The sequence below is a fragment of the Prionailurus viverrinus genome, unplaced genomic scaffold (assembly GCF_022837055.1).
Source record: "Prionailurus viverrinus isolate Anna unplaced genomic scaffold, UM_Priviv_1.0 scaffold_33, whole genome shotgun sequence".
Lineage (NCBI taxonomy): Eukaryota > Metazoa > Chordata > Mammalia > Carnivora > Felidae > Prionailurus > Prionailurus viverrinus.
In genome coordinates, this window is record NW_025927604.1 from 1,494,103 (window position 1) to 1,521,570 (window position 27,468).

The 27,468-nt window shown below is 58.1% G+C and overlaps 1 protein-coding gene across 1 annotated transcript in view; it reads left to right on the plus strand.

Moving 5' to 3' along the window:
• The first annotated feature begins 20,358 nt into the window (after positions 1 to 20,358).
• The window catches only part of PXDN (peroxidasin), an 80,240-nt gene continuing 73,130 nt past the window's right edge, over positions 20,359 to 27,468 (plus strand). The window contains exons 1-3 of the mRNA XM_047845107.1: positions 20,359 to 20,494; positions 21,237 to 21,458; positions 22,822 to 23,326. Coding sequence (XP_047701063.1) covers positions 20,359 to 20,494; positions 21,237 to 21,458; positions 22,822 to 23,326 — 863 coding nt within the window. The remainder of the gene's footprint in view (positions 20,495 to 21,236; positions 21,459 to 22,821; positions 23,327 to 27,468) is intronic.

Here is a 27,468-nt window from a genome sequence, read left to right on the forward strand (position 1 = left end):
CATTTGTAGCACGAGGGATCTCTCCCCAGGGTCCGCGTCTTCACTTGAGTCTGGAAGCGGCGTCTGGGCCCATGAGGAGCGTGCGGCCCCAGAGCCGGTGGCTTCAGTGTCGGCCTCTCTAGGGGGGCGCCCCCCTCCGCGAGGGCTCCGCGTAGATGGTTTCCCGAAGCCGTCCGCGCAGCTGAGGACGCTCCCTGCCCCTTGCTGCTGCGCAAGGCCGCTGGGCCACGTTTGCCTCCGCTCCTGTCCTCGCTCTTGTGAGGACACGTCATGTCTGCACGCAGGCGTCTCCCAGGACAGTCTCGTTGTCCCGCACAACCACAGCGCAATTACCACACGCGATACGACGTCCTCCTCGCACCGTACCCACACGTTCCAGCCGAGCCGACAGCCTCCTTCACGGTTCTCCCTTACCCAACACCCTGAGGGACACAGCCTGCTCTGGGGCCTGATGGCCGTGTTCCTGCGCGGTGCTGGGCTGCCCTCTGCCTCCCGGGAGGCAGGGCAGGGCAGCGCGTCCAGGGCAGCGGGTTTGCAGACCCTGCCGAGGTCGGCTTAGCCTCACAGCCACGGCCCAGCGGCTCGGGTGCTCTGAGCGATGCCCTGTGCGCCCCTGCAGCTCCCTTCCGTGCGCACTGTGTCACCCCCCATGATCGGCCCTGCTGCTCAGTCACCCACTCTGAACTTCAAGCTACTGGCAGGGACCACCCATAAGACAAGTTGCCCTTCAGACATGACATGTCACTGCATCACCCCCTTTCCTTCACTTATGCTGGTGAAAGTCACCCTTTAAAATTCCAGAAACGCCCTCCTCTATAGACACAATCCCCCAAAATACAACATTTGAGGAAGAGGCCGGGTGATCTTCGTTAAATCCAAACTGTATCCCGGGGAGGGGGTCCCCAAGCATCAGGGCCACCTGAGCACCCGCCCAGCCGGCTGGCGCTGTCTGAGATCTCATGGGTGACATCTGGGCCAGCTTCATGGAGTGACCAGGACAGGAGGGATGGTCCCCCTCAGCAGGTGCAGCTCGGTCAGAGGCCCTGCCCAAGGACCAAACGAGGTTGACGCAGAAGGTGGCATGTCCGTGAGCCGCTGTCGTGACTTAAGTCTGTCATCTTGTCACCAGAAAGCCACTCCCTCTGAGGAGCAACGTGGCTGGGACTGTTGTCAACACTTTGGGAAGCACTTTAGCAGTCATGTCAAAGACCTTATGAGATTCACATTTTTGGCCCAATAATTCCAGAGGTCTATCCTAAAATACCAAAACAATTGCAATTATACATGCACCGAGGCAAATGAAAGTAACTTATAAGTCCTATTTTGGAGGAACGATTGAACAATTCATGGTAGGTGCACTTTTTAGGACGCTACGGAGCCGTTAAACATCGGTGACAAAGGCTCACGGGTGAGACGCTTGTGATGCTACAAGTGAATAGTGCAGGGAACAGAAGTGTAACCACCTGGGTGGCAGTGAGGCTGGGGTCCGTCAGGGTGACCTGGTGAGCCGCACCCCTGCGTGGGCGGCGGGGGGCCGGCCTCAGGGAGAGGGAGAAGGGGGACACTGGAGGCAGAGGGAGAGGTTGGGGGAATGACGGGCTTCCGGGGGCCTGGAGGCAAAGAAGAGAGTGGGCAGAGATGTCGGGGACCCTTTGTTCTCTGGCTCCTTTGTCTGAAGCTGGCCTACTTCAAAAATTTTTTGAGTAAATAAATAAAAAGCCTGAGTGTAGTGAGGTTTCTAGAAGGTCTTGAGCTGCCCCGAGGGTGTTAAAAGCAGGAGGACACAGAACAGGGGCAGAGGGGGAGGAGCAGGAGAGCCGGTTGGAGAGGAGGCCGCTCTAGGGCCGGGCCCCTAGGGACCCCCCCCCCCCCAGACCCCAGTCGGAGCCCAGACTCCTCCTCAGTCCCCTCCTGGACACCCACTGTCCATTCCCCACCCTCCAGAACACAAGGAACCCCCAGCCCAAAGCACAGAGGATGCCCGGCTTTCCCGGCTCCCCACGCCTACCTCCCCACCCCCCTGCCCCACTTCCAGGGTCCCTGGCCACAGACATTCAGCACAGCAGAGCAAGGCAGGGAGCCAGGGTCTCAGGGGTAAGATTTAAAATACACGTTAAGGGAAAACTCTAGCTTCTGTACTTCGTCTTTATATTTCCATCACATGACACCCAAAAAAGTTATGGGTCACTGCACAGACTCTGAACAAAAGTGGAAAAACAACGTGAACTTAAACACAAAGCCCACCACGCCCTGGAGCTACCTCCTTGCAAACAGACAGAGCAGACGTGTCCCCACCCCCCACACACACACCTGTCCCCCATCCAGGGCCCGAGCCCGGGGCGAGGCGGCCCCAGAGGACCTGGCCTGTGCCGGCCGGCCTCGGGGAGCATGCTGGGACCCCATCCCGGCACATCAGGGTCCTCTCTGGTCTCTGGCCCCGTGTGCCCTTCGGAACCCTCCGCTTTCCACTCTTTCTTTAACCTGCACCCGCTTTCTTCCTGTGTGATTGTGCACATGCCTTACGTTGTCTCAAAATAATTTTTGAGCAAGACAACATAAGAAAATAAACAAAGCTAAACATGGGGGGAGGGGGGGGTAGCTTCCCTCCTACCCCCCTACATTCCCGGCTAAGTTAGCTGCCTCTGCAAGAAAAGACATTGAAAGGAGAAACACATACAAATCCATTTAATGGAAGTTTGATAAGACCCGGGAGCCTGAGTAAGGAAATGAAGACCAGAGAAGAGTATTGTTACAGGCTGAGTCACCGGCAGGGGGCACTGCGCTGAGCCCCTCTGCCTGGAGATGAGGGTGCGTCTTCGCTGGGACGTGGTGAGCACCACACTGAGGGGCCGACCCACTGGGGGCGGGGGGTAGAGTCCTTCCTGAGACGGCTGTCCCCAAATTTCTCCACTTTAAAATACTCAATACTCAAGGGCGCCTGGGGGACTCAGTGGGTTAAGCGTCTGACTTCGGCTCAGATCATGATCTCACTGTGAGTTCAAGCCCCGTGTGGGGCTCCGTGCTGACAGCTCAGAGCCTGGAACCCGCTTCGGATTCTGTGTCTCCCTCTCTCTCTGCCCCTCCCCTTCCCTCACTCTCTCTCTCTCTCTCTCTCTCTCTCCCTCTCTCTCTCTGTCCCTCCCCCACTTGCATGCATTCGCTCTCTTTCTCTCAAAACAAATAAAAATAGGGGCGCCTGGGTGGCGCAGTCCGTTAAGCGTCCGACTTCAAACAGGTCACGGTGTCGCGGTCCGTGAGTTCGAGGCCCGCGTCAGGCTCTGGGCTGATGGCTCGGAGCCTGGAGCCTGTTTCCGATTCTGTGTCTCCCTCTCTCTCTCCCCCTACCCTGTTCATGCTTTGTCTCTCTCTCTGTCCCAAAAATAAATAAAAACGTTGAAAAAAAATTAAAAAAAAAAAAACAAATAAAAATAGACTTTAAAAAGGGACACGTGGGTGGCTGAGTCGGTTAAGTGTCTAACTTTGGCTCGGGTCATGATCTCGTGGTTCCTGGGTTCGAGTCCCGCGTCGGGCTCTGTACTGACAGCTCAGAGCCTGGAACCTGCTTTGGATTCTGTGTCTCCCTCTCTCTCTGCCCCTCCCCTGCTCTCTCTCTCTCTCTCTCTCTCTCTCTCTCTCTCTCAAAAATAAATACACATTTAAAAATTTAATAAAAAGACTTTAAAAAAATACCCAATGTGCCCAAGTGCCATGTTCTGGGAAAGCATGCTCTGAACCTCATCATTATGCACAAACATAGGGGTGGGGGGAGCATGATAAAGACAGAATGTTAATTTAACATTAAAGGGAAGAGAGAAGAGTACAGATGAGTCAAGAAACAAGAATTACACCTTAGGGCGTCAAGAGGGAGCTGGTGTCAGCTGGTGGGGACCAGCCAGGATTTGGTAAATGTGCAGGAACTGTCCCCAGGGCTTGGGACATGAGAGTGTTCACTGCACTGTCCTAGGTCCCAGCACTGCAACAGCGGGCCGGGTTCAGCGCTGTTTCCAGGGGCGCGGTCAGCCCTAGCCAGCACCCCCCTCGCCCGCCTCACACCTGCTCACCCCTCTGCCCCTAGATCTGAAATAAGAGACAACAGGTCTGTGAGCCCCGGGCAGCTGCCAACCCCCCACAAGCCCCCAGCCCAGCAGCACTGCCTGAGACACAGGCAGCGAACGCAAGACGCTGAGCGTCTAATAAAACCCCCAGCAGTCACAGCGTGCGTGTTCTCAGGGTTGGGACTAGCTTCTTTTTGTAACAGGAGGCGTTCATTTGCCAGAGACCTTTGGGGAGCAGGGGGGGAAGGGCCACTGGCACCTAGCACGCGTCCCCCACTACGCTCGCGTGTGTCCCCACAAAGGCCCGGCAGCATCCAACCCAGGACCAGCTTGGCTGAGGTGGGAGCAGGTGCCTCGTGGGGGGAACTGCCCCCCCCTGGGCCCCCCCCGGAGGCCCGCCCTGGCCCGGCCGGCCCCCCTTTCCGAGCGGTGGGACGGACGAGGTGCGGCCCCAAGGCCTTACAGCTCTGGCGGACGTATCTCGGCCGCTGATGAGACATGGCCGGTCAAGAACGGAGGGCCAAGGGGAGTGTGGCTCCCTCCCGGGCGAGGTCCCTCGTGACACGAGCGCCGGTCAAGGTCGGAGGACAGAACACAGCTTCCCGCGGAGGTTCCTGGAGGCACCACACGGTCCAGGAGGGGGCGGCTGACGCAGGGGAGGGGGACGTAATTGTCACTCTGCCCTCTGGGTTCTGGGCTGGGGGGTCCTGTAACAAATGACAGAGGAGCCACAGGAAAAGAAGCTGAGGTTGATGAACAGGCATATCCCACGTCCGCCTGGGAGACGCCAGGGAAAGCGGCTTGGCAACAGGTGCCCGGAGACCGGGGCTCAGCAGCCCTGCGGCTAAACCCAAACCAGACGGGCCGGGAGGGACCAGGCCGGTGTCTCGGCAATCAGCCCGCACTTCGGGCCGGGGGGCCGCCTCGAGGGTTGGACCTGGACGCAGGTGGATGGAAAACGGCCTTGGGAGGACGTGTCGTCCGCAAAGCACGGTCACCCGGTCACTCGGTGAGGAGGTGCATCTCGCCGCCCGGGCCTGGGTGGTCAGCGGCCCCTGCGGTGACTCGCGGTAACTAGCTCAGGTTCGGGTCAGAGGCCCACGCGCTCCGCCTTCGTCTGTCTAAAGTCAGCTGTGGCCGTGACTCTTACCTTTTGTTGCTAAACTGTCTAAAGGGCAGAGAGTGCCCGGGTTTTCTCAGTCAACCGGGAAAGTTCTTGAGCACAGGACACGTAGCTGGAGCTCTGGCTGCTGAAAGAATAAATCCGTCCCCCGATGAAAATGAGCATAACTCACTACTAGTGACAGTGCATGGCTTTGTGTCTTTTAAAAATAGATGAACCCCCAACAAATGTGTATTTTTAGTGCGACATTTGAGATTCATACCTATGGAAGGACTTGGCTGACAGAGGAGAAAAATATATGGGTTTATAGAATTTATTTGGATCGTATTTAAAGACATAGTTATCATTTCGAGGGGCGCCTGGATGGCTCAGTCAGCTAAGCTTCTGACTTTGGCTCAGGTCATGATCTCATGGTTCATGAGTTTGAGCCCCACGTCAGGCTCTGTGCTGCCAGCTCTGAGCCGGGAACCTGCTTCACATTCTGTGTGTCCCTCTCTCTCTGCCCCTCCTCCGCTCATGCTCTCTCTCTCTCTCTCTCTCTCTCTCTCTCTCTCTCAAAAATAAATAAAGATTTTAAAAATTTTTTAAAAATTATTACTTCCAAATTTTGAGAAAGCAGGCCTCTATTTTACCCTCTATTAAATTCTAATGTGTGCAAGTTTACTTTTCTGGAAACATTCATTCCTGGTAAATATACGTCCCCCTTTCAGACATAACTTCAAACAAGGGAATGGGAGGGAAGATTACAGAAGGGTCAAAAAGGTCAGATGAAGGCGGATGTGGGCTTTCTCCTCTCCACGTGGGAGGTACGCTTGTCCCTGGAGGGGCACCGGGACGGGGGCCCATGGCAGGACCAGGGCGGGAGCAGAGATTAAACCCTTGGCTAGAACACCACAAACGAAAAGGAGGTCGTGAAGGTGTTGCTACTGGTGAGAGATGTGCTGATGCCACGACACCGTCTCCCCCGCGCTTTGTCTCTTCCCCTCTGGAGGCTGGTGAAGGTCTCTAGCATTTCCTGTCCTCGTTTCCATACGATATTCTTCAAATTCATTAAGTTACATTAGGGTGGGTCAGCAACTTGTTCCAGGCATAGGACAAATCGATAAAAGGATCCATCCAATGCCGCCACCATCATAACCCAAGTTTGAGAGCGAGAGTGGACGGAGGCTGGAGAGTCTAGGGAGTCTGCTCCCCGGCACAGGCTGGGGCCTTCAGAAGACGCTTCATTCTCCCACTTTCTGGAATTAGTGGGTCGCACTGTCTGCTGGGGATTACCATGGAATAAATGGGTGTGCCCCAAATTCTGACACTGAAAATCTAGCTCCCGGTGTGATGGTGGGAGGAGGGGGACTCAGGGAGGCGGTTGGGTCATGAGGATGCAGACCCTGTGATGGGATTAGCCCTCTCGTGATTCCTTCTCTCTCTCTCTCCCTTTCTCTGCCACACATGAGGCTCCCTCCAGATGGCCATCTGCCAGCCAGGAAGCGGGTTCTCCCCAACACTGGACCAGTCAGGCGCTGGTCTCAGACTCCCAGCCACCAGAACCGTGAGGAATCCACTTCTGTTGTTTGAGCCCCAAGTCTATAGCTGCGGCCCAAACTGACACGACAGACACTTGTCGGAACAAAAATTGCGGACTTCCTTCTTCTCTGTAAGATGAGTTGGTAGTGATTCCACACACAGAATGACCGTAAGGAAAGCTCTCCAAGTTCTCGGAAGACCAGTCTTAAAATAACCACAGGCATTTTGCAATAATGAGGAATTTTCCTTTTTGATTTGAGTATGGATGGCACACAACGTCCCTCTGTGCAAAAAGGCTCAGATGACACGATTTGTAACTCATTTTTGGTTTGAGTTGGGGCAGGCAGAGAGATTTGGGAAAAGTAATGGACCAGCTGAACATTTTTTCCATTAAACCAAAGTAGATTCCCGATCACAGAGAAGCCAAAGACACTGAAGAAGGTGTTAGATTAGCAACAGAAGGATCTAGAAAACAAGAGGCTGGTTTTCATAGATGTTACCCGCTCCCTTAGAGCTAAATCGTCTGGAGCCCAACTCCCACAGCTGCTGTGACATCCTCCCCCGAGCATCTCAGCCTAGACCATGTGGTGCCACTTTTCCAGCACCAATGTGATGTGCCTCGATGGCCGGGACCCAGCCTCCATCATGGCTGGAGGTCCCACAGCACCCCCCCCACACAGTGCTAGAGGTCCCACAGTCTGTCCCCCCCACCCCAGAGCTGGAGGTCCCACAGCCTTCCCCCCCCCACCCCAGAGCTGGAGGTCCCACAGCCCGCCCCCCACAGTGCTAGAGGTCCCACAGCCCCCCACCCCAGAGCTGGAGGTCCCACAGCCCGCCCCCGACAGAGCTGGAGGTCTCACAGCCCGCCCCCCCAGCCCCAGAGCTGGGGGTCCCACAGCCCGCCCCCCACAGAGCTGGAGGTCCCACAGCCGGCCCCCCCCCACCCCAGAGCTGGAGGTCCCACAGCCCCCACCCCCACCCCAGAGCTGGAGGTCCCACAGCCCACCCCCCCCAGAGCTGGAGGTCCCACAATCCCTTCAGGGACACACATGCCATTGCTCCTGAACTGCAAGTCGTCAGTCGCTATGCTGCCACAAGTATTTCCCAAGGATAATCCAGTTAAGTGTGGATTCCAAAATATTCTCACATGCTTTAGGCTTCTCAGATGCACAGCACAGATTAGCCCATGGCCACATTCTTAAATTCTTTTATTCCTGCAGAATAAAGGGAGAGTCCCCCTTCACTTTCCAGATGGGAAAGGCCTTCCTGAAGTCTGGATTTGAACCTTGATCTGTGTCTTTCGCTGAAAACGAGATGGTTCCATTTCTCAGCCCCACCTGAGGCTGCACCGCCTCTAACCTTCGGTCGGCCGCCAGACGGGTGTCCTCTGTCCCCCTATCCCTCCTGCGCCTCATCCTTCTGGGTACAAAACTAGGTTCACGGGCCTTAGTAAGCCTTTCCCAAGACCTGGCTGCTTGTAGAATGAGCTTGCAAGCCTGGCTTCTGTGGGTCAGGGGGGTGCCTGTGCAAATTCAGGGCAGAAGGATACAGACTGGGAAGAAACAAAACTCAGCCTGGTAAATGTGCGCATCCACTTGGCTTGGTCAAGGGATTCATCCCGTCAGGCAGGTCCAGGGGGCTGGGAGCACTTGCACAAAATGGAAGGTCTTATGGGGAGGAGGGTGGGCAAGGAAGTTACTAGGTCACCTTCCCTGAGGGGGAAGGGCAGGGGCCCCATTAGCTGGGCTACCTTGTCTTCCTTCGGCGGGGATGGAGAAGGCCCGTGTGACCTTGACTTCCTTCGGGGGGGGGGGGGGGGGGGGGTGGAGAAGGCCCGTGTGACCTTGACTTCCTTGGTGGGTGGGTGGGGATGGAGAATCCATCCTGTGTGATGGACAGAGGGACGGCCTCATTGGTGCTGATCAGAAAACTTGTCTGACCCATCCAGACTTCTGTTTTCAGGCGAGGCTGAAACTGCAGTCAGGTCAGGTTTGGAGGCCCAGTTTGGTGACTTGGCCTAAGTGACACCATGTGGGAAACAGGACCGATGGGAAAGTGTACTGAAGTCCTGATGAGACTTTTTTGGGGTGATGCTGGGGTTTGGAGCCAATGGCCACTAAACGATTCTTGAGACGTCTTTGGTGCAAAAGAAGTGATTTTATTAAAGCACAGGCACAGGACCCGTGGGCATGAACTGCACTGAGTTTGCAGGATTCTTTACCTCAATACCCGGGGTTCATTGTCTCGCAGCTCGGAGGGAAGAGGGGACACAAGGAGCAGCAGAGAAGTTTATTAGGGTATCAGACCAGAAGAATCAAGGAAAGCTCTCTTTACCGAGGGGACGTTTGCAAGTGAATGCCCGTGTTTTACCAGGTTCTGGCCATCCCCCCACCCCCACCGCTGGTCCCTTCTCAGGTCCTACCCTTATTGGCTTGATAGCTCCAGGGCGTGTCCATTCCTGATGGGCTTGACTCCATCCTGTGAGAGGTGGTCTGTGGCCACACCTAGGTCTTTCCTCAAATGCCTGAGCGAAACCAGAAGGGGAGTAGGTGGGGCCTGTTAACATTCTTAAGAGAAGCCTTACGCCTGAGGGGGTTTGCTGTGGTCAGACACTCCCAGCATTGTTCCAAAGTGTGTGTTTTTTCCACCCGGGGACCTCAGGTCTTAACCTTTCCCTCTCTGTTTACTTTATCCTATCTTTTCTTATCATAAGGAGTCCCTGAGGAGAGACTGGTTACCTACTATGGAGTCAGGGAGGGTCAAATCCAGGGGAAGTTTCCAGTGACATTTTCATATGCTAAAGAAGACGCCCAGGATCCTGGAGGCCTAGCTATTGTCATGCTAAGGTGGTTTTCCCTCTAGCAAAGCTTCAGCAGTAAGACAGCAGGGAGTTCTGGAGGAACTTTCTACTCTGCAGCCTTTAGTGTTTGTCGGTGGGCTGCAGGGTATAAGGAAATTGGGTTCCTTCTGCCATGTCCTTCTGCCTTTGTTCCCACCTTGGAGGGTGATGTTGGGGCTCCTGGAAACCGAGTCTATAGGTTCCTGGAGATTGGGCTATTGATAAGATTGCCTCTTCCTTGTAACTTACCAAGACATTTGTAAACTGATAGAGACCCAGGCCCTGCAAGACTGTGATCGCTGTCAGTTGGCCACTTGTTTTCCGTCCTCTGCTTCGTCCTGGGTCACCAGGAGTGGCTGAGGAATGTCACACACATCCCACCTGGAGGGGGGCTGCTGGCCTGTGCTGGGCCCTCAGCCTGCCCTATGCTCCCTCATCACAAGGATCGTTTCGATCCGAATATTTTGAGAAACATCGGACCCAGGAGAAGCTCTACCCACAGAGCCGCGTTTCCCTTTCGCAGTGAACTTAACGATGATCGGGGAAATCTCCGTTTGTCTCCCTCTCCAAGCTGGGTGAGAAGGATGATTCTAAATTATCAGAGATTCTTTTTTTTTTTTTTTTTTTGTCTAATGTTTATTTATTTTTGAACGAGAGACAAAGCACAAGCCGAGGAGGGTTAGAGAGAGAGAGAGGGAGACACAGACTCCGAAGCAGGCTCCAGGCTCCGAGCCGTCAGCACAGAGCCCGACGCGGGGCTCGAACCCTCCAACCGAAAGATCACGACCTGAGCCGAAGTCAGACACGCAGCCGACGGAGCCGCCCAGGAGCCCCAAATTCACCAGAGATTCTTACCCGTGCAGAATTCCCTGCGTGGCTCCTGTTATTTAAGGGGTACGTGTAACTTGTTTTTCTCCTGTTGCTCTGTCTCGTTGCCGCGGCCCCAGCCGAGAACATGAAGGGCTGAGGGAACATCATTCTTTCTCCCCTATTATGGAAACAGGCTACGTGCTCGAACCCCAGAACAATCAGGGAGAGTGGCCACTCCGACGGCGAGTCCAGGAAAGCACTACTTAAGGAGACGTGGATAAATTCTGCTGGGTCGCTGGATCCTTGCCGCAGACGGTGGCCCTGGTGCCCAGAGCCACTGAGATGTCATCAGACAGTGAGGCGGGCAGCCGACCCCAGGGAGACGCTGGCTCTGACCTCTCCACGAGTGGGGCCTGGCTTCCACGCCAGCCAGCCCACCAGCTCCCGGTGTGGGGCACAGGCCAGTGAAAGCACGAGGCCTGATTCCCATCTCCATCCGCCCCGGCACTCCTGCGTTTGTCCTTGTTTGCACGTCGGGGTGAAAACCCTTGTCAGGGTCGCACAGGTCTCAGACCCAGCAGCTCGAGGGCCCAAGAGCCACCCTTGGAAGTGGGGTCAGGGCACCAGCAGCGCCTTCCAGGCTCCCGTGGGGACACTTCCTTCCTCGCCGACTCCAAACACCACGTGCACGTAGGAACCCAGTTCTCTCGTCCGTGGCCCCGTGGCAGGCTGCGGGGGGGCAGCGGGGGGGCGGGGACCTCCAGGCCTTTCTCTGTCTCCTGTGAGGGCAGGCTGTCTTCCTGGGGCGCGGGGTGGGGGGGGGGGTGATGGCGAGGAGGGAGTAATGATGTTGGGTTCCTTCCAAAGGATCTGTCTTCGGGCACATGGAGGGGAGCAAGGCACAGCACCCCAAAACGGGCCACCTCGGCCTGTAGGCTGTTTTGAGCTAAAGACGACCAAGACTCGACCGACTCAGGACGCCCGGTGCTGAGCGCGTGGGCCCAGGCGCCCCCCACACCGCCCGCCAGGCAGCGGCCACGTGCTGTCACCGTGGGCTACAAGGCCTCCCCGGTGTGGACGGCGGAGCGAGTCCAGACCAGGGACCTCACGAAAGGAGGAGCCCGTGGGGACGTGGGCCGAGTGCCACACTGCCCACGTGAGGAGCCGCCCGGCCAAGCCGCACGCGCTCAGACGACAAGCAGGAAACTCGGCCGCACGCCCGGCTGCCCTGACCTGAGTCTAAGCCGGCATATTCCGTCATCCGCCTCATTTTCGAAATCCAAATTAAAAAGAGCCTTTGGATGATCTGGTGTGAAGCATGGCGTCGTGCTCATCTGAATGTGGAGGCAGCTTGGCTGGGGTAAGGGCAGGGTGCGGGGGAGGGGGGTCTCTTTGTCAAAAGGAGTGACCTGGACTTTGGAAAAACCCACCCTGGACCCATTTGTCCATGGAGTGACCTGGTTTTCTCAATAAAATGACGCATGTGTTCACAGTGGTGTCGTTTCGCCCGCAGTGGGGGTGTGCAGACGGGCCTTGAAAGAAGCGGAGCACGTTTATCCAGAGATAAAACAGGGCCCAGGCTGTGGTTCCTAAATAATCGTTCCAACAGAGCACAGAGTTGTGACTGGTGGTAGTATGACTTTTCTGAGGCCGTCGGGACAAAGTGCCACAACTGGTTGGCTTAAGACAGCAAAAGTGTCTTCTCTCCCAGTTCTGGAGGCGGGAGGTCTGAGACCCAGGCCGGCAGGCAGGGCAGTGCGCCCTCCACACCCCGAGGGCGGGTGCTTCCTGAGTCTCCCAGCTTCTGGGGCCCCCAGGTGCTCGCAGACGCGCCCGCCCATCTCTGCCCCTCCGCCTCCACCCCTCCATGTTCATCATCCCAGGTCCCCTTAGCCCTGTGTGTCTCTTCTTATTAGGCGGCCAGTCTCCGGGTGTCAGGGCCACCCCTGTGACCTTGTCTTGCCTTGATCATCTGCAAAGATCCTATTTCCCTATAAGGTCGACTCACAGCTCCCAGGGTTAGGACTTCAACCTCTCTTTTGGGGGGACATGACTCAACATGATGAAAAGGAATGCCCATCCCTAATATGTATGGGATCAATCTGTAGACTGGGGAGAAGAGCCTAAATTTATCAATCCTACAGTTTATTAAATGAAAAACTGGCTGGTAGTTTTGAAGGAATGCCTAACAATTGGAAGGATCTAGAGCTAGCTTAAATAAAGATTGACCTTTAAAAAAAGAATGGGCCAGAATTGCCTTGGGTGGCTCAGTCGGTTAAGCATCAACTTTGGCTCAGGTCATGATCTCATGGTTCGTGGGCTTGAGCCCTGCGTCTGGCTCTGTGCCGACATCTCAGAGCCTGGACCCTGCTTCGGATTCTGTGTCTCCTTCCTCTGCCCCTTCCTTGTTCATGCTTGTCTGTCTGTCTGTCTGTCTGTCTCTGTCTCTCAAAAATAAATAAACATTAAAAAACAAAAACAAAACAAGAACAGGCTAGACTCTGGCTGAGCCCCAACATACCCGGGCCCGCTGGTGGGGTGGCAGTGGCCTTGTATTGGCTTGCCCTTGTGAAGCCGTGTGCCCATGTGGTCTATCCCCGTGGACCATTTTATGAACAGTTATGCCTCCCGTCAGCATTGCTGCAGCCTGGGCCCCCGAGACTCCTGCCCTCTCTAGGGTGCACTTCCATAAAAAGGGGCCACACACAGATCAAGGAACGTGCCAGCCGGAGTCTAAGCCCAGCCCCATGTTCTAAGAATTCTTGACCCTCTCCCAAAGGAAGGGCCGAGCAAGCAGTCCTAGGCTACCTGGTGGCTGTTGCAGGTGGGACCGGTGTGCTGGGGCTCGATGATGGGCTGGGAGGGGACACGTAAACCAGGCCCCACCCGAGTCTCCATTTGTGTGCTTGCTCTGGGCCACACGGAGCAAGGGGTAGGCCTCCCCCAGGGCTGTCCCAGACCCTTGCACTGCGGGTAGGGTCCACAAGACCATGCTCGCGTTCAGCCATTTCCTAGAACTCGGAACTTAGAGAAGCTGTCACACATAGCTAAGGTTCGCTTCAGGGAAAAGACATACTGATTAAAAAAAATTTTTTTTTAATGTTTATTTATTTTTGAGAGAGAGACAGTGTGTGAACAGGGGAGGAGCAGAGAGAGAGAGGGAGACACAGAATCTGAAGCAGGCTCCAGGCTCCGAGCTGTCAGCACAGAGCCGGACGTGGGACTGGAACTCATGAACTATGAGATTGTGACCTGAGCTGAAGTCGGACGCTCAACTGACTGAGCCACCCAGGCACCCCGGAAAGGACAGGCGCCCCGAAAGGACAGGCGCCCCGGAAAGGACACACTGAAATCAGCAACACATAAAGGTGCGGGAGGCAGAGTCCAGGGAAGGCCAGCAGAAGAGCCCGCTCACGCCAGCCCATCCCCCACGCACAGCAAGGGCGCGGCTGTTCTCAGACCTGGAACAGCTCTCTGGGCCAAGGATGACCTCCCACGGCTGCTGGGTGACTTCGAACAACAGAAATGAATCCTCTCTCCGTTCCGGAGGACAGGAGTCCAAGATCAAGGTGTGGGCAGGGTCCCGCTCCCTCTGAAGGCTCCAGATGTGGACCCTTCCTGCCTCTTCCAGCTGAGGTGTTACTGAGGTCACTGGGCTCCTGCGGTCAGTAGCTGTGCTGCCCCCCCCCCCCCCCCCCGGCCACAGGGCGCTTCTGGGTGTCTTTGTTCCCAACACTTTCCTCTTTTTGTAAGAGCAGGAGGCTTCGCCCTGCTGGCCTCCAGCCTCACCCCAACCGCGTCTGCAGGACTCTATTCCCAAATAAGGTCACATCCTCAGGCAGCCATCCTAGGACTTGAACACGCCTCTCTTGGGGACACAGTGCAACCCCCACCAGCCTGCCAGGGTCCCCGTCCCAGGACAGCACCTGCCCAATGAAACTCCATGAATTCATTGAAGGTGAGACGTGTAGCCCCAGCGTTTTGGGGTCCGAAATCACCAACGTTATGTCCTTACTGCTCTGGCTGCAGAGAGATGCTTAAATAAGCCACTGTGGAAATCCACAATAACTGCCTGGGAAATTGAAATGACACTGACCATCACTCTGACATCTTGTTTCTCGGATCAGAGTGACAAGAAAAAACAATAGGAAAGCTTGAACCTCTGACTTACGAGGTGGACATTACGTGTGAGGTTTGGAGGCCAGGCCATGGAGAAAAGCTAACTCTTGGCAAAAATTGCTTTGTATTAATGTCTTTGTTCCCATTGTTTTCCATACAGTAGTTCAGATGGTATACTCTCAAAATACGCTCAGGATCCAATCCACGTAGCTCCAGAGACACAATTATCAGGAAGGAAAACAGGACGAGGCTGAGCCATCTGGTTAACGCACAGAGAGCTTTACGCTCACAACCCGTGTTTGCAGGGTCTGTCCGCGCGGACCAGCCATTCTGGTTCCCAAATGTGACCGCAGCTCTGTGTGACCAGGGGGCGAGCCTGGGGTCCTGCCACCGAGGTAAGGCCAGATGGACAGCATCACCCTGCTCTCTCGCTGATCCCGCCAGACACAGGGACTTAAGTATTAAGTGCCTGTAACAGTGTTTATGTTTCTCTCCCACTGTGGTTTTCTTGCCTTGTGGAGTGGAGTGTGGTTTGGGGATGAAATCACGAAGTTTCCGTGTCACGATAACCACCGTGACCATAGAAGGCCATGTCCTCTGGAGCTCTAGGGGGCCCCCGGCCAACCAGTCTGGACCAGTGACTCATAGACTGGGAGTTCACGAATGTGAGCTCAGCCCACACACAGGGGACCTAGACTCCCCTCCAAAACCATCAGGTGTCTCTTCCCTTAGCCGGGAAGGAAGGAGTAACTCCTGAGAAAAGTCCAGGCTGGCAGAGCGGAGCACGGCCCCCGGTGACCCCTCCTGTTAGGACGCCCACCCCATGACACGCTCAAACCTGGATCCTTTCTTCCTGGGTACGCAACTCCTGCCCCCGAATGGGGCTCCGGGTTCTGAAGGCCCCATGTGTCCAAAGTCGGGCAGTTGATAGCCTCCAGAGGTGGATTCGGAAGCAGGTCTGTCTGGCACCAGGCGCCCTGCCTGTCTGGTTGGCGGGAGGGCTTCCCATAGGAAGACACTTCGACCCGGCCCTGGGCCTGTGCCTCAGGGCAGCCCCGGTCCCAGCCGGTCCGTCGGAAGGAAGGGGGCCCTTCAGGCAGAAAGGAGGCAAGAACCTCCCAGTTCTGACTCCAGGCGGGAGTTCACAGTTCAGACACAGTCAGCGACTGTGCTACTTGGACAGAGGGACTCTTCTGAAGTCATGTTGATTTTACAAAGGAGGGCGCTCGAATTTTCTCATAAAATAGCCTCCTTCACTCCACAGCAGGCTGACGAGGCTGTTTACAGTGATCGTGGGCAGTGATTGTGTGCATTAGTCAACGGCCGCCCCGGCCCACACTATTGTTCCCGAAGTGATTAATTTATCCTAAAGGATTACGGGGCATTTCTGGCAAGGCCGAATAATGATTTCACCTCTGTTGGCTAACTGCTTGCTCAGCTCGGCATTGCACAGAACGCTTCTGGTCGGGGAGGCAGTGTTTTTGCCAAAACGGGAGGGGGACACCCACCAGATGCTCTCAGTCACTCCCACGTGAGGGCTGCAAGAGCCACCCCGAGACTGCTCCTCCTCCTGGAGACTTGCACTCTGCCGTGCTTTCCGAGGCCTCAGTTTCCCGAAGCTTTCCACTTTGCCCTTGACAAGTCAAGGGTCACCTCTACAAGCAACCTCACGACCTAGTCGTGGAGGGAAGGGCTCTGTGAACTTCAGACCAAGTGACTTTCTGTGTCGTCAAAATGGTGAGGTGTTTGGGGTGATGGTGGGGTTTGTGCGGTCCAGAGCCAACGGCCAGAAAAGAGTTCTTGAAGACGTCTTTGGTGCAAAAAGGTGGTTTTCTTAAAGCACAGCGACAGGACCGTGGGCAGGAAGAGCCGCCCAGGGCACCGTGAGGAGAGACCGGTTACATACTTGGGAGTTGGGAGAGGTGAGCCCCACCCCCCCCCCCCCCAGGGAAGTTTCCAGTGAGGTTTTCAAATGCTGAAGAGGACTCCCAGGATCCTGGAGGCCTGGCTACTGTCAGGCTAAGGTGGTTTTCCCTCTAGTGAAGCATCAGGATTGAGACGGTGGGGATTTGTGGAGAAACCTTTCACTCTGCCCCCTCTGGTGTTTGCCAATGGCTGCAGGGTACACGGACATTGAGTTCCACCTACCATTTCCTTCTGCCTTTGTTCCCACGTCACTGCGGACGGTGATGTTGGGGATCCAGGAGTCTATGGGTCTCTGGAGATGAGGCTGTTGATAAGATTGCCTTTTCTTGAGATTTACTAAGATATCTGTAAATAGATGGAGACTCGGGTCCTGCAGGACTGTGATCCCTATGGGTAACCCTTTGTTTTCCCCCTTCCCTCTGTTCTTGGGCAGCGAGGAGAGTCCAGGGACATCGTACATCCCACCTGGGGAGGGGGGGCGGTTCGGCCTGGCAGCCTGCCTTCCGCTCCCTCATCAGAAACTCTCCGTGTTGAGGGGTGAGTATTAAGTATCTTGGGTAGAGTCTGAACACGTGTTTACTAAACCCCCAAACACAAAGCAAGAATGAAGATGCCTGCCTGAAGGACCCCGGGCAGGATCCTTGTCCCCGCCCCCCCCCCCCCCCCAGAGGTGCCTTGGTTATTCATTTGCTGCACAGATATTTCCCAGGGGCTTAGTAGGGGCGCCAGCCACACCTTCTTACCCCACCCCTGCCTGTCTGTCCTGCCGGTGGGGACAAGCGCTCAGGGTCCCTCCATGCCTGGCACGGCCTCTGCCTGTGCCGGGTGCTGAGTGTGCACACAGGTCGGGGCCCAAGGGGCAGGGACTTGCCCAGCGTGGACACGAAGCCCAGCCAGCACGACAGGAAGGAGCACAGAGCCGCGTGGGGCCCTGCGGGCATGTGAGGTAGCCCCGGAGGGAGAGGGCTGCGGGCCTTCGAGGGAAGAAATGAGGAAGGGTCACCTCATCTGGGAAGACGCCTCCATCCAGGCCCCCGCCTCTGGTGGGGGGTGCGGGCAGCAGCCAGACCAGCAGAGTTAGAACCTCAGACCACAAACTGACACTGCCTGTTCTTGCCTGGCGGGCAGGTCAGCGGGCGTCAGGTGGCAGAGGGGCACTGGAGGGTCCCCACAGAGGGCAGTGGGCTCAGGAGGGTGGATGGGGTGAAGTCCCAGCTGTGGAGGTGACACAGGACGTCTCCAGAGAGGAAGACTGTGGTTCTGAGTTGCTGACGGCTCTCTGTTGTGCGCACGAGCCACGGAGCCCCCCCACCCCCCATCCAGTGCTCGAGTACAGGTCTGTGTTTCTCCCAGATTGTGGGGTTCTCAGCACACGGCACCCGCCCACGGGCTTCAGTCACTCACTGCGTGAACCCACTGCCCTCTGTTCTTCCGCAGGCCTGGTCCTCTAAGCCGAGGGTCACGGGGATCCCTGCTCCTGCTGGGTGGGTGACAGGTCTGGCGCGGGTCACCCCATCCCTCCCCTGCCTTCCCAGGCCTGCGAGGGGTGGAGATGTGCAGGGGGCGGGCCCTCGTGCCCCCTGGCTTTTTCAGGTCCCCTCTCCTGGCTCAGCCCTCCGCGTGTGCACGTGTGTCCTCCTGGGAGCCCGAGGCAGATGCACCAGTCACCGTGTGTACACAGGCGGGCTGGGTGGGTGCCCGCTGCTTGTGCCTGTGGTCATGGTCCTGGTCAGGAGGAGCACTACTCAGCGGGGACGCCTCTCCGGGGCATGTCCTCTGCTGGCAGAGCCCTTTCCGCCAGCACAGGAAAGGCCCCATGATCGTTCAACTTACCCAAAGAGCCGTGTGGAGTGTATGTAAACATTCCTCAGGTAGAGAAGTGATGGGCATATGAACCACCAAAGAAAAGCTCTTTAAAAAACCTATTGATTTACTTTGAGAGAGAAGGAGAGAGAGAGAGAGAATGAGCTGGGGGAGGGGGGGCGGTCAGAGAGAGAGAGAGAGAGAGAATCCCAAGCAGGCTCCGAGTTGTCAGCACAGAGCCCGACACAGGGCTTGGTCCCATGACCGTGAGATCATGACCTGAGCCGAAACCAAGACTCGGATGCTTAGTGGACTGAGCCACCTAGACGTCCCCAAGAAAGGCTTTTTAAGATTTCTCTTTTCTTCCCCACGTTGGCAAGGCCTGGGGTGCTTGGGGCCATGCCAGAAGGATGGGGCCAGGGAGACACAGAAGAGGGGTCCTCCCCGGGCCGCACAAGATTGTATCAAGTTCTGTGGCTAAACTCCGGACAGCAAGCTCTTTCCTGAGTCTCCCCTGGCCTCCCTGGTGGAGGCCACACCTCGTCCTTGTACCCGAGCCCTTCACTCACGGCTTATGAGGAATACAAGCCCTTTGACATGACCACAGGCCCTTCAACGTGACCTCAGAACCCACGTCTTTCCTGGGAGCTCAGAATGTGACCGTGTCTGGAAGAAGGGTCCTTGTGGATGTAAATGGCCACATTAGGAGGAGATGGTGGGGAGGGCTCCAAGCCAGTTTGGGCCTTGGAAGAGGAAAGGACCACGAGCGAGCAGACACTGGGGAGCACCATGAGAGGACCATATGGCAGAGGTCAGAGGGAGGTGTCTACACGGCAAGGAGCACCAGGCCAACAGCAGTGCCCAGAAACTGGAGAGAGGCCTGGGGCAGATTGTGTCTGGGGCCCTCGGCGAAGACCCCAGCTGCTGACACCCTGGTGGCTGACCTCTGCCCTCCAGGACTCAGGGCGCCCGTCTGTGGTGTGGCACCCCCCCACCCTGCACAGCACTGCTTGCTGGGTGGAGTCCCCTGCCTGTGGGGGGCCGACGGGGGCTGGGCGCACAGGCACCTGCAGCAGACAGGCTCACAGAGGAATTTGCAGGAGGAGCTGAGAGCCTTGGAGAGGGAGGCCTTCCCCTCGGGCACAGCCAGGTTCTGCGAGGGGCTGACTCATCGTCTGGGAATGGCCCCACGGCTGGCCTCCTAGCCTTCCAGACTCCGGGCCCACGCAGACCCCGGGCAGCTTCCCGGGCTCCCGGGCGGGCGGCCCACTGTGTTTGTGGAAGACGCCTGCGTGTGGGCGTCTCCTATGGCTTGTCCCTTGGTCCTCACCCCTACCTGGTCTCAGGTCACAGGTGTGGAAACTGAGGCCCAGAGAGGGGAAGAAAGTCACCAGGAGCGTGAGGCTGCCTCCCGGGTCTGGCTCCAAAGCCCGTGTTCTTTCCTGTGTAAATCCGTGGAGAGTTTCCGCGTGGCAGGGAGGTGGGCAGGGAGGCAGATGACGCACCGCACTGCGTGAAGTGCAAACTGCCCACCTTGGGGGGACCCTGCGGCCAAGAGGGGTGAGGTGCACCCCCAGGGTGGGGCCTCTCACCAGAGCCCGTGGACGAGGCGCGGCTCTCAGGAGTGGGGGCAGCCAGCTGAGCAGGGGAGAGGCTGGCCGGCGGCCCAGGGAGCTCTGGGCCTGTGGCTGTGTGTGTGGGGGCACAGTTTACCCCAACTTCCGGGCCCCAGGCAGCGCCCCAGAGAATAGGTGGGAGCTGGGGTGGGGCACCGCAGCCCAGCGAAGGTCTCAGCGGGTCCCCAGCAGTGTCCATCGCAAGACAGGCAGCTCGCGTCGGCGCCTGGCACAACGTGGACCTGGACCAGCACCGTGCTCCTTTCTCCATCTTTCCGTCGAGCAGCGGTCCTCGACCAGTAACCTAAATTCTCCAGGCACTGGCTACGGGGCTTGACAAGGCCTGGCACAGGGAGCGGAGTGGGGGTGGGGGTGGGTGGGGCTTGTATCCTGTGCCCCCTGGGGCCACCCTGAGGCTGGGGGGGGCGGGGGAAGACTTAGTCGGCAGAAAACAGGCTTGAGGTTAAGACAGAATTTCTTCACTCCTTAATCTTTGCTTCTTTGTGCGGCTATCAAAGCAACTAAAGATTGTCAATTAGCAGAGAGATGACAGGATTCGGGGCAGATGATAAGATCTGCAAAGTGGTCGTCGTAGGGAAATGGGAGTATTTCATCTGGGTCCTTAGCAACGGAGACCTTCAGCGGCTTTGCAGCCCTCCGGGGGAAGGCCAGGAACCTGGAGGTGTGAGGCTTCCCTGGGCCTCTAGAGGGCAGGAGCAGGGAAGCATGAACAACAGACAAGTGAGGTGAATTGAGCTCCGTAGAAGGAGCTTCATCGCAAAAATGTGAGTTCTTCATGGACAAATGATCGCACCCGCTTCCCCCCTACACCTCCTCGTTCAGCATCCTGCAAATGGCCGTGTGTCAGGGGTCCCCAGAGAAGCAGCACAAGAGAATGATGGAAGGAATGAAGGAAGGGAGGAGGGAGGAAGGATGGAGGGATGGATAGATGGGTTTTAAGGAACTGGCCCATGTGACTGTGGGGACCAGCAATCCCTTTGTGTGCAGGGCAGCCCAACAGACTGGAAACTCAGGCAGGGGTTGATGCTGCGGTTTTGAGGCAGAAGTTATTCTCTGGGAAACCCCCAATTTTTAGGCTTAAGACCGTAAACTGATTGGGTGAGGCCCACCCACACTGGAGGCCATCGTTACCTAAAGTCAGCAGACTGCACACATCCACCCGTGCTCTCTCATCTGCAAACCCCTGCAGCACAACACCTGGGTCAGAGCTGGGCCCAAGCTCTGTGTGCCAGCAGCCCGGCCAGATGGACACGGGACGGGGCCCCCGCGGCTGGTGTAGACATTGCTGTCGAGCTGAGAAGAGAAGGCAACACTGTGTTTTGCTCAGAGATGCCCCCGCCTCCTGGGCGTGGCAGTGGGTGAAAGGTGTCTTGTGAAATGTGGCCTTTGCCCGCTTAAATCAGATGTTTGGACAGGAAGTGGCGGGGTCAGAGCTGTGACCTCTTCTCTGTCCACTGCGGGGAAGAAGGCTGGGCAGACTCAGCAGGAGGGTGCCGGGGAGGGGGCCTCCGTGCTGAGCCAGGGGCTGGGGGTGGTCACGGAAAGCCAGGTCGGGGAGAGCACGGGGTCTCTGGCAGAGACGCGCAGTGCGGTGCACGACTCCATCGTGCAGGGTGAGGACCAGGGTAGGGGCAGCTCCAGGTTGAGGTTATGAGAAGGTGGTTTGGAGCAGCAGACCAGTGATTCGGGAGAAAAAGTGCGTTTTCCAGGGAGAGGAATGTTTCGTGTTTCTGACATGATCGTGCTGAAATTCTCGTGGGGCATTCAGGCGGGGACACTCGGACGGCATGTGGAGAAGCGTGTGGAGTCCAGGAGCACGCAGTGGGGAAGCTTTGTGCTTGGTTAGTGCGCAGGCCCCTGGGGTGGTTTGTGCTGGGTCCCGCGGCGGCCAGGAAGGCTGTTTCACGTGGCAGTGGCGACAGTGACCTCAATGACCTGCGTGCAAGCCTCCAGAAGGACCTGAGCCAGACCCCAGCCAAGCTGCCACCAGGTGGGGACCCTGGGAGGTGTGTGCTAACCCGTCCCCAGGAAAGTGCCCGGCCACTAAGCAGCCTCACCCCACGTGCCCTCAGGCACACCTGGGGTAGACTGCCACCAGGTCACACAGTGGACACATCCCAGACCTGGGCTGCGCTCTGACACTGGCACTTGGGCACGGTCCTTACCTGTAAAATGCAGGAATCGGGTTTTTGTGAGAATCAGTGGATCACACGTGCAGTGCTAGAACAAAAGTGCGGATGCGTGTGTGTGTGTGTGTGTGTGTGTGTGTGACTCAGTCTCTCCTCCTTCCCCTCCTTCCCACAGCTCCCCCTGTGTCTCCTGGTGGTTCCACCCATGTCCCACTGGTTTATGCTTAAGACCGTAAACTGATTGGGTGAGGCCCACCCACACTGGAGGCCATCGTTACCTAAAGTCAGCAGACTGCACACATCCACCTGTGCTCTCTCATCTGCAAACCCCTGCAGCACAACACCTGGGTCAGAGCTGGGCCCAAGCTCTGTGTGCCAGCAGCCCGGCCAGATGGACACGGGACGGGGCCCCCGCGGCTGGTGTAGACATTGCTGTCGAGCTGAGAAGAGAAGGCAACACTGGTTTCCTGGGGGTGCGTCCACCAGGGAGGGACCTGCAAGGGCCCTGAGCGACATCCTGGCCCAGGACCCTACACAAATGTCCTCTGTGCTGGGAACAATGCCCTGGGGGCAGCAGCGGCAGAAAGAGGGCCGCGGGGTCACAGGCAGGTGCCCGTCTGCCTGGTTCCAATCCTGCTGCAGCTTGTGTGTGTTTAGAGAAGGGGGGGGTGCAGATTGAGAGAGAGAGAGGCTGGGAGGGTGGGAGGAGAAGAGATAGAAAGGTAGGGAGGGGGAGAAAGAGAGAGACAGAAAGAGAAGAGAGAAAGGGAGAAAGAGAGAGAGAGAGAGAGGAAGAGGCCTCGTGGAACCGGGTCCGGAGCAGAGCGAGCACGCTCACACCGCTCTCACGCAACACGAGCGGCAAACGCGGCTGGGGCGGTGGCCCAGGCCGCAGCTCCCGCGCGCAGACCCGGACTTGGCCCCGGGGGGCCCCCGGGCGGAGAGCGGGGCGCCGCGGCCGCACGCCCGGCCCCGCCCCGGCCCTCGGGGCGGGTGCGGTGGGAGGAGCCGCGCGCATGTGCACAGCTGGCGGCCCCCCGCCCCCCGCGCACCGCTGGGACGTGGGCCGCGCGGGCGGGCGCAGTCCGGAGCCCGCAGGGTCGCGCCGGGCCCTCCCGGTCGTCTCGCGTCCCCGAGCGCCGCGCGCCCAGGGCGATGGCCGTGCGCCCCGCGGGCCCCGCGGGCCCCGCGCGCCGCTGCCTGCTGGCGCTCGTGCTGTGCTGCGGCTGGGGGGCGCTGGCCACGGGGACCCCGAAGCCGGGCGCCGGCTGCCCGAGCCGCTGCCTGTGCTTCCGCAGCACCGTGCGCTGCATGCATCTGCTGCTGGAGGCCGTGCCCGCCGTGGCGCCGCAGACCTCCATCCTGTGAGTGCCGCGGGGGCGGCGGGGAGCCCGAGGGCGCGGACGGGCGGGAGGGCGGGGGGCGGCGGGGAGCCCGAGGGCGCCGGCGGGCGCGGGCCTTTGTCCGCCTGGGCCGGGGCGCGCGGCCTCCGGAGCCTCCTTTGTTAGCCGGCGGCTTGGAATCCCCGGCTGGTCGGGGGCGGGGGGGGGGAGGGCGGGCTGTGGGGGCAGCCCCGGGAGAGTCCCGCTCGCCGCCCCCGCAGGCCCCTCCCTGCCCGCTCGCGTCCCCCCTCGGTGCCCCCTTCTCGCAGCTCCCGCCGCTCCCGGTCCCCACCCTGCCCGGGCGCACCGTATCCCCCCGCCCTCCTCCCCGTCGTCTCTTCCACGCCGCCCCCTCCCCGGTTCCCTCTCCTGTCGGTGTTCCTCCTCCGCGCCCCCTTCTCCTCTGCGGCGGGGGTCGGACCCCGCCTGCCCAAGCGCGGTGCGCCCCCGCGCGCCTCCCCCTCCTGCAGGACCGCGGTCCCCTCGTCCCCTCTTTGGGTCCTCAGAGTTCCGCAGCACCGCCTCCTGGTTCCCGCATACGCCGGGCGCCTAGAACCCGCCCGGGTACCCCCGGCTCGCGGGGGCGCCCGTTCCCTCTGGCTTTCCCTGTGCTCAGCGAGCCCCGTGGCCATCTCGGGTGTAGACGGAGGGGGCCGAGCGCATTTCCGCCCGGGCGCGCCGCTCGCGGGGGTGCCACACTCGCCGCCGCTCGGCGCTCCAGTGGGTACAGGGCGCCCCGCACTTGGCCTCTGCGCGCGCAGACCCCCGGGCCGGCCTCGCCTTCCCTGGAGTGCCCCCTCCGCGGAGGCCGTGCGGAGGCGACCTGCGCCCGCGGCCCCGGCCTGGCGCGCTCCGAGTTGGCCTCGGGCCTCGAGGTTTCCGGATGCGTCCCGGATTAGAAGCTCTCCAAATCTGTAAAGGCAGGCATGCGTTTTAGGCGCCGACTGTGTCCGCGGCCTACAGCTGCCCTTCTGGATGCCAAAAATAGTTTCCACTTTTCTTGGCTGAGCCCAACTCCTTTGGCACCGCCCAAGGGCCTGCAGAAGTTGTAAAATCTCAAGTGAGCTCTAGGAAGTGGGCGCTCAGCCTTGGGACTTTTAACCCGAGTCCGTCGCAGACCACCTCTCCCGGCCGCTGACTCTGTGACGCAGCTTGCTGGGGGTCTTTGGCGGGAGTCACCCTCCACGAGCTGTCCCTCTCAGAGAGATGGGCCTTCCTTCCAGAGGACGCCCCAGAGGGCACCACACTGTAAACTAACAGACTCGATGGCGGGCACAGTGAAGGCTTTCTGGATACGGATAATTTCTTTACTGAGTCACTGGAAGAAACTTGGACCCGAAACCACTTTTCACATCTGGCCAGTACTGTGCTTTGTCTCCAACTCTTAATTGCTTTTTAAAAAGAACAGCATTAAACATTTTTTTAAAAAATGTTTATTTAACTTTGAGAGAGACAGAGACAGAGCACTAGCGGGGGAGGGGCAGAGAGGGGGGAGACACAGAATCTGAAGCAGGCTTCAGGCTCCGAGCGGTCAGCCCAGAGCCCGATGCGTCTCGAACTCACAGACCGAGAGATCATGACCTGAGCCGAAGTTGAACGCTCAACCGACTGAGCCACCCAGGCACCCCAAAAAAGAACAGTATCTTAGAATATGAGCGTTGTTAAACAGAAATGCAGTCTTACTCCGGCTTACTGTTCATGGCAAGATTCTCCACAGAGGTTTAAGAGTGTTTGACAAATAGCCGATGGTAGGCCTGGAATGTGACATAATAGTTATTAACACTTGAAAGATTTCCAGAAAGCGTTCTTTTGCGTAAACTTTACCATATATTTTCACGGCTCTTTGTAGTTTCGAAAATGTTTTGAAATGCCCGTGCCTGGTCTGCTGGATTCTGTGAGGCAGGCAGAACGGACACTCTGCTGACCAAATCCCTTCCAGAAGGAAGCAGACTTTCACAGATTCGTGCTGAAATGGACACAAACCCATTTCACAGCTCTGCAGACCCAGGCCCGGGAAGAGGGCACTTGCCTGGGCTGGAGACGCTGGGAGGAGGGCCGAGCTGACTCCTGCGGTGACCCATTCCAGCAGGGGACCCTGTGTGGGTCACTGGGCCCCGGACCGAGGTCGTGGGAGCAGGGCAACAAATGGTGAGGGAGGAGGCTTTGGGAGACAGGATACGGTCCAGAAGGCGTGCACCCTGTGGAGGAGGAGGAAGGCCAGGTCTGAGGTGCCAGGCTCGCTCGGGCTCTGGTAGGTGCCATCACATGACAAGCTCCGCTCATGCAGAAATATTTAATTTTCCTTTGTGGCTTTTCTCCCAGCTGTCTGCTCTCATGCATCACTATTTTTTTTTTCCTATTTTAAAAATATTTCATAGAAATTGGGCACTAAAAATATGAAGATAAAGATAGAACCTGGCTTCAAGGTTAGTTGGACCACGTGACCCCACATCGGCCCTTTACTTTTAAGGCCCCCCCCCACCTCCTCAAAAAGAAGGATTGACTCAGAATCCCCGAACTCTGACATCTCCTGAAGTGCTCCCGGAGTGTGTTCAAACCCGGCAGAGACTGGGTTGTTTAGATTCGTGGTCAGGGCTTCAAAAATAACGGTCTGTGACCACCCTGTGATTCAGGTTTGGGTTGAGCCCAGCTCATGCCCACTGGAAGTATCTGGCGTGTTCTAGAGTGAGCCGCACTGGCCCCCTGTGGTCTGGAGCCTCTAGCTCCGGTCTGCGGGCTCTGGTCTGTGGTTTGTGGCTCCGGTCTGGGGCTCCGGTCTGGGCTGTGGTCTGGGGCTCCGGTCTGGGGCTCTGGTCTGGGGTTCCAGTTTCCCGCTCCGGTTTCCCTGCTCTGCTCTGTCGCTGTGCTTCTCCAGAGGTGCTCCCGGGCAGCCTCGTCAAGCCCCCTTTCTACTGGTCTACGGGTGCTGTTGTGCAGTTCAGCCTGGGAGTGTTTGTAGAAGTTCCTGCTCCAGTTTTGAATGTTCTAGTCTGTTCACCACAGGAGAAGCTTGTCCCCACGGTAATTAAAAAGCGAGGACTAAAACAGTGTGACATCTCTGCCCTTCTGGCCCTCCTCTCAACACGGCCTCTTTGTCCGCACTGGGCTTCTGGCCTCGGGCAGACGGGCCCTCCACCCTCCGCACCCTCCCCCAACCTCTTTCTTTCCCTGTGGCCTCCATTGTGAGCTCATGGGAATCTACTCCCAAACTGATGACCATCAGACAGCCCAGGCCACGCCAGACAGCTGTCCATGTGACAGGAAGCCCGGGGACACAGCCCGGTCCCAGAGTAGGTAGGGGCTCTGCCCACCAGGCTGCTGTTCTGCCCCCTCTGTTTCCCGATCGGACTGTGTTTTGCGGTCTGTGCCCGCGTGCAGTCCCACCTCGGGGAACACCTGGTCCCGTGGCGCGCTGGAGGGGGCGCTGCTCAGTGCGGGCAGCGCTGTGGACCTGGGGTGCAGCCAGTGTGCCCTGCAGCGGCCCTGGGGTTCCCGCCTCATGGGTGGGGTCCCCAGCCATCCCCAGGCCCCTCTGGGGATGGTGATGCCCACTGGCGGTCTGTCATGTCTCACGTTGTCTCTGCCCCTGGGTCACCAGCCTCCCTTGCAGCTTCCCCGGCCTGGCTGTCGGGAGATTATATTTCCCGCCAAGTCCCCCTGGCACAGTGATGGGGTCTCGCTCACAGGGGCTGCGTAGAAACGTGTCCGAGGTGGGGGTGGGCAGTGCACCGCCCTCCAGCTGGGCTCTCCTCTCAGCACTTCTGTGCCCTCCCTCTGGCTCACGGGAAGCCCCTGACCGTGCCCTCTGGGGACACCCTAGGCTCCTGGGGAGGCTGACCTGAAGGTTACCGGGTCCATCCAGGTGGAGGCGGCCAGGTGGCTCCGCTGGGCTTTGCAGGACGCTGGGGGGTGCTGGAGCCTTTGGCTTACTTACAATTTCTGATTTTCCTTTGAAGTTCCCAGTTACCTCTTTAGCTCAAAGGTACTTGAAAAGCACCACAAGAATATTTCTAAAATACTCAGGTAGTGGAAATCTATCTTCCCTCGAGGGTGATGGGCCAGTGTCCTCCCATGCTCGCTGCTCCTCGGGTCCGCGCCGACGGGCGGCTGCTGGCAGTCAGCCT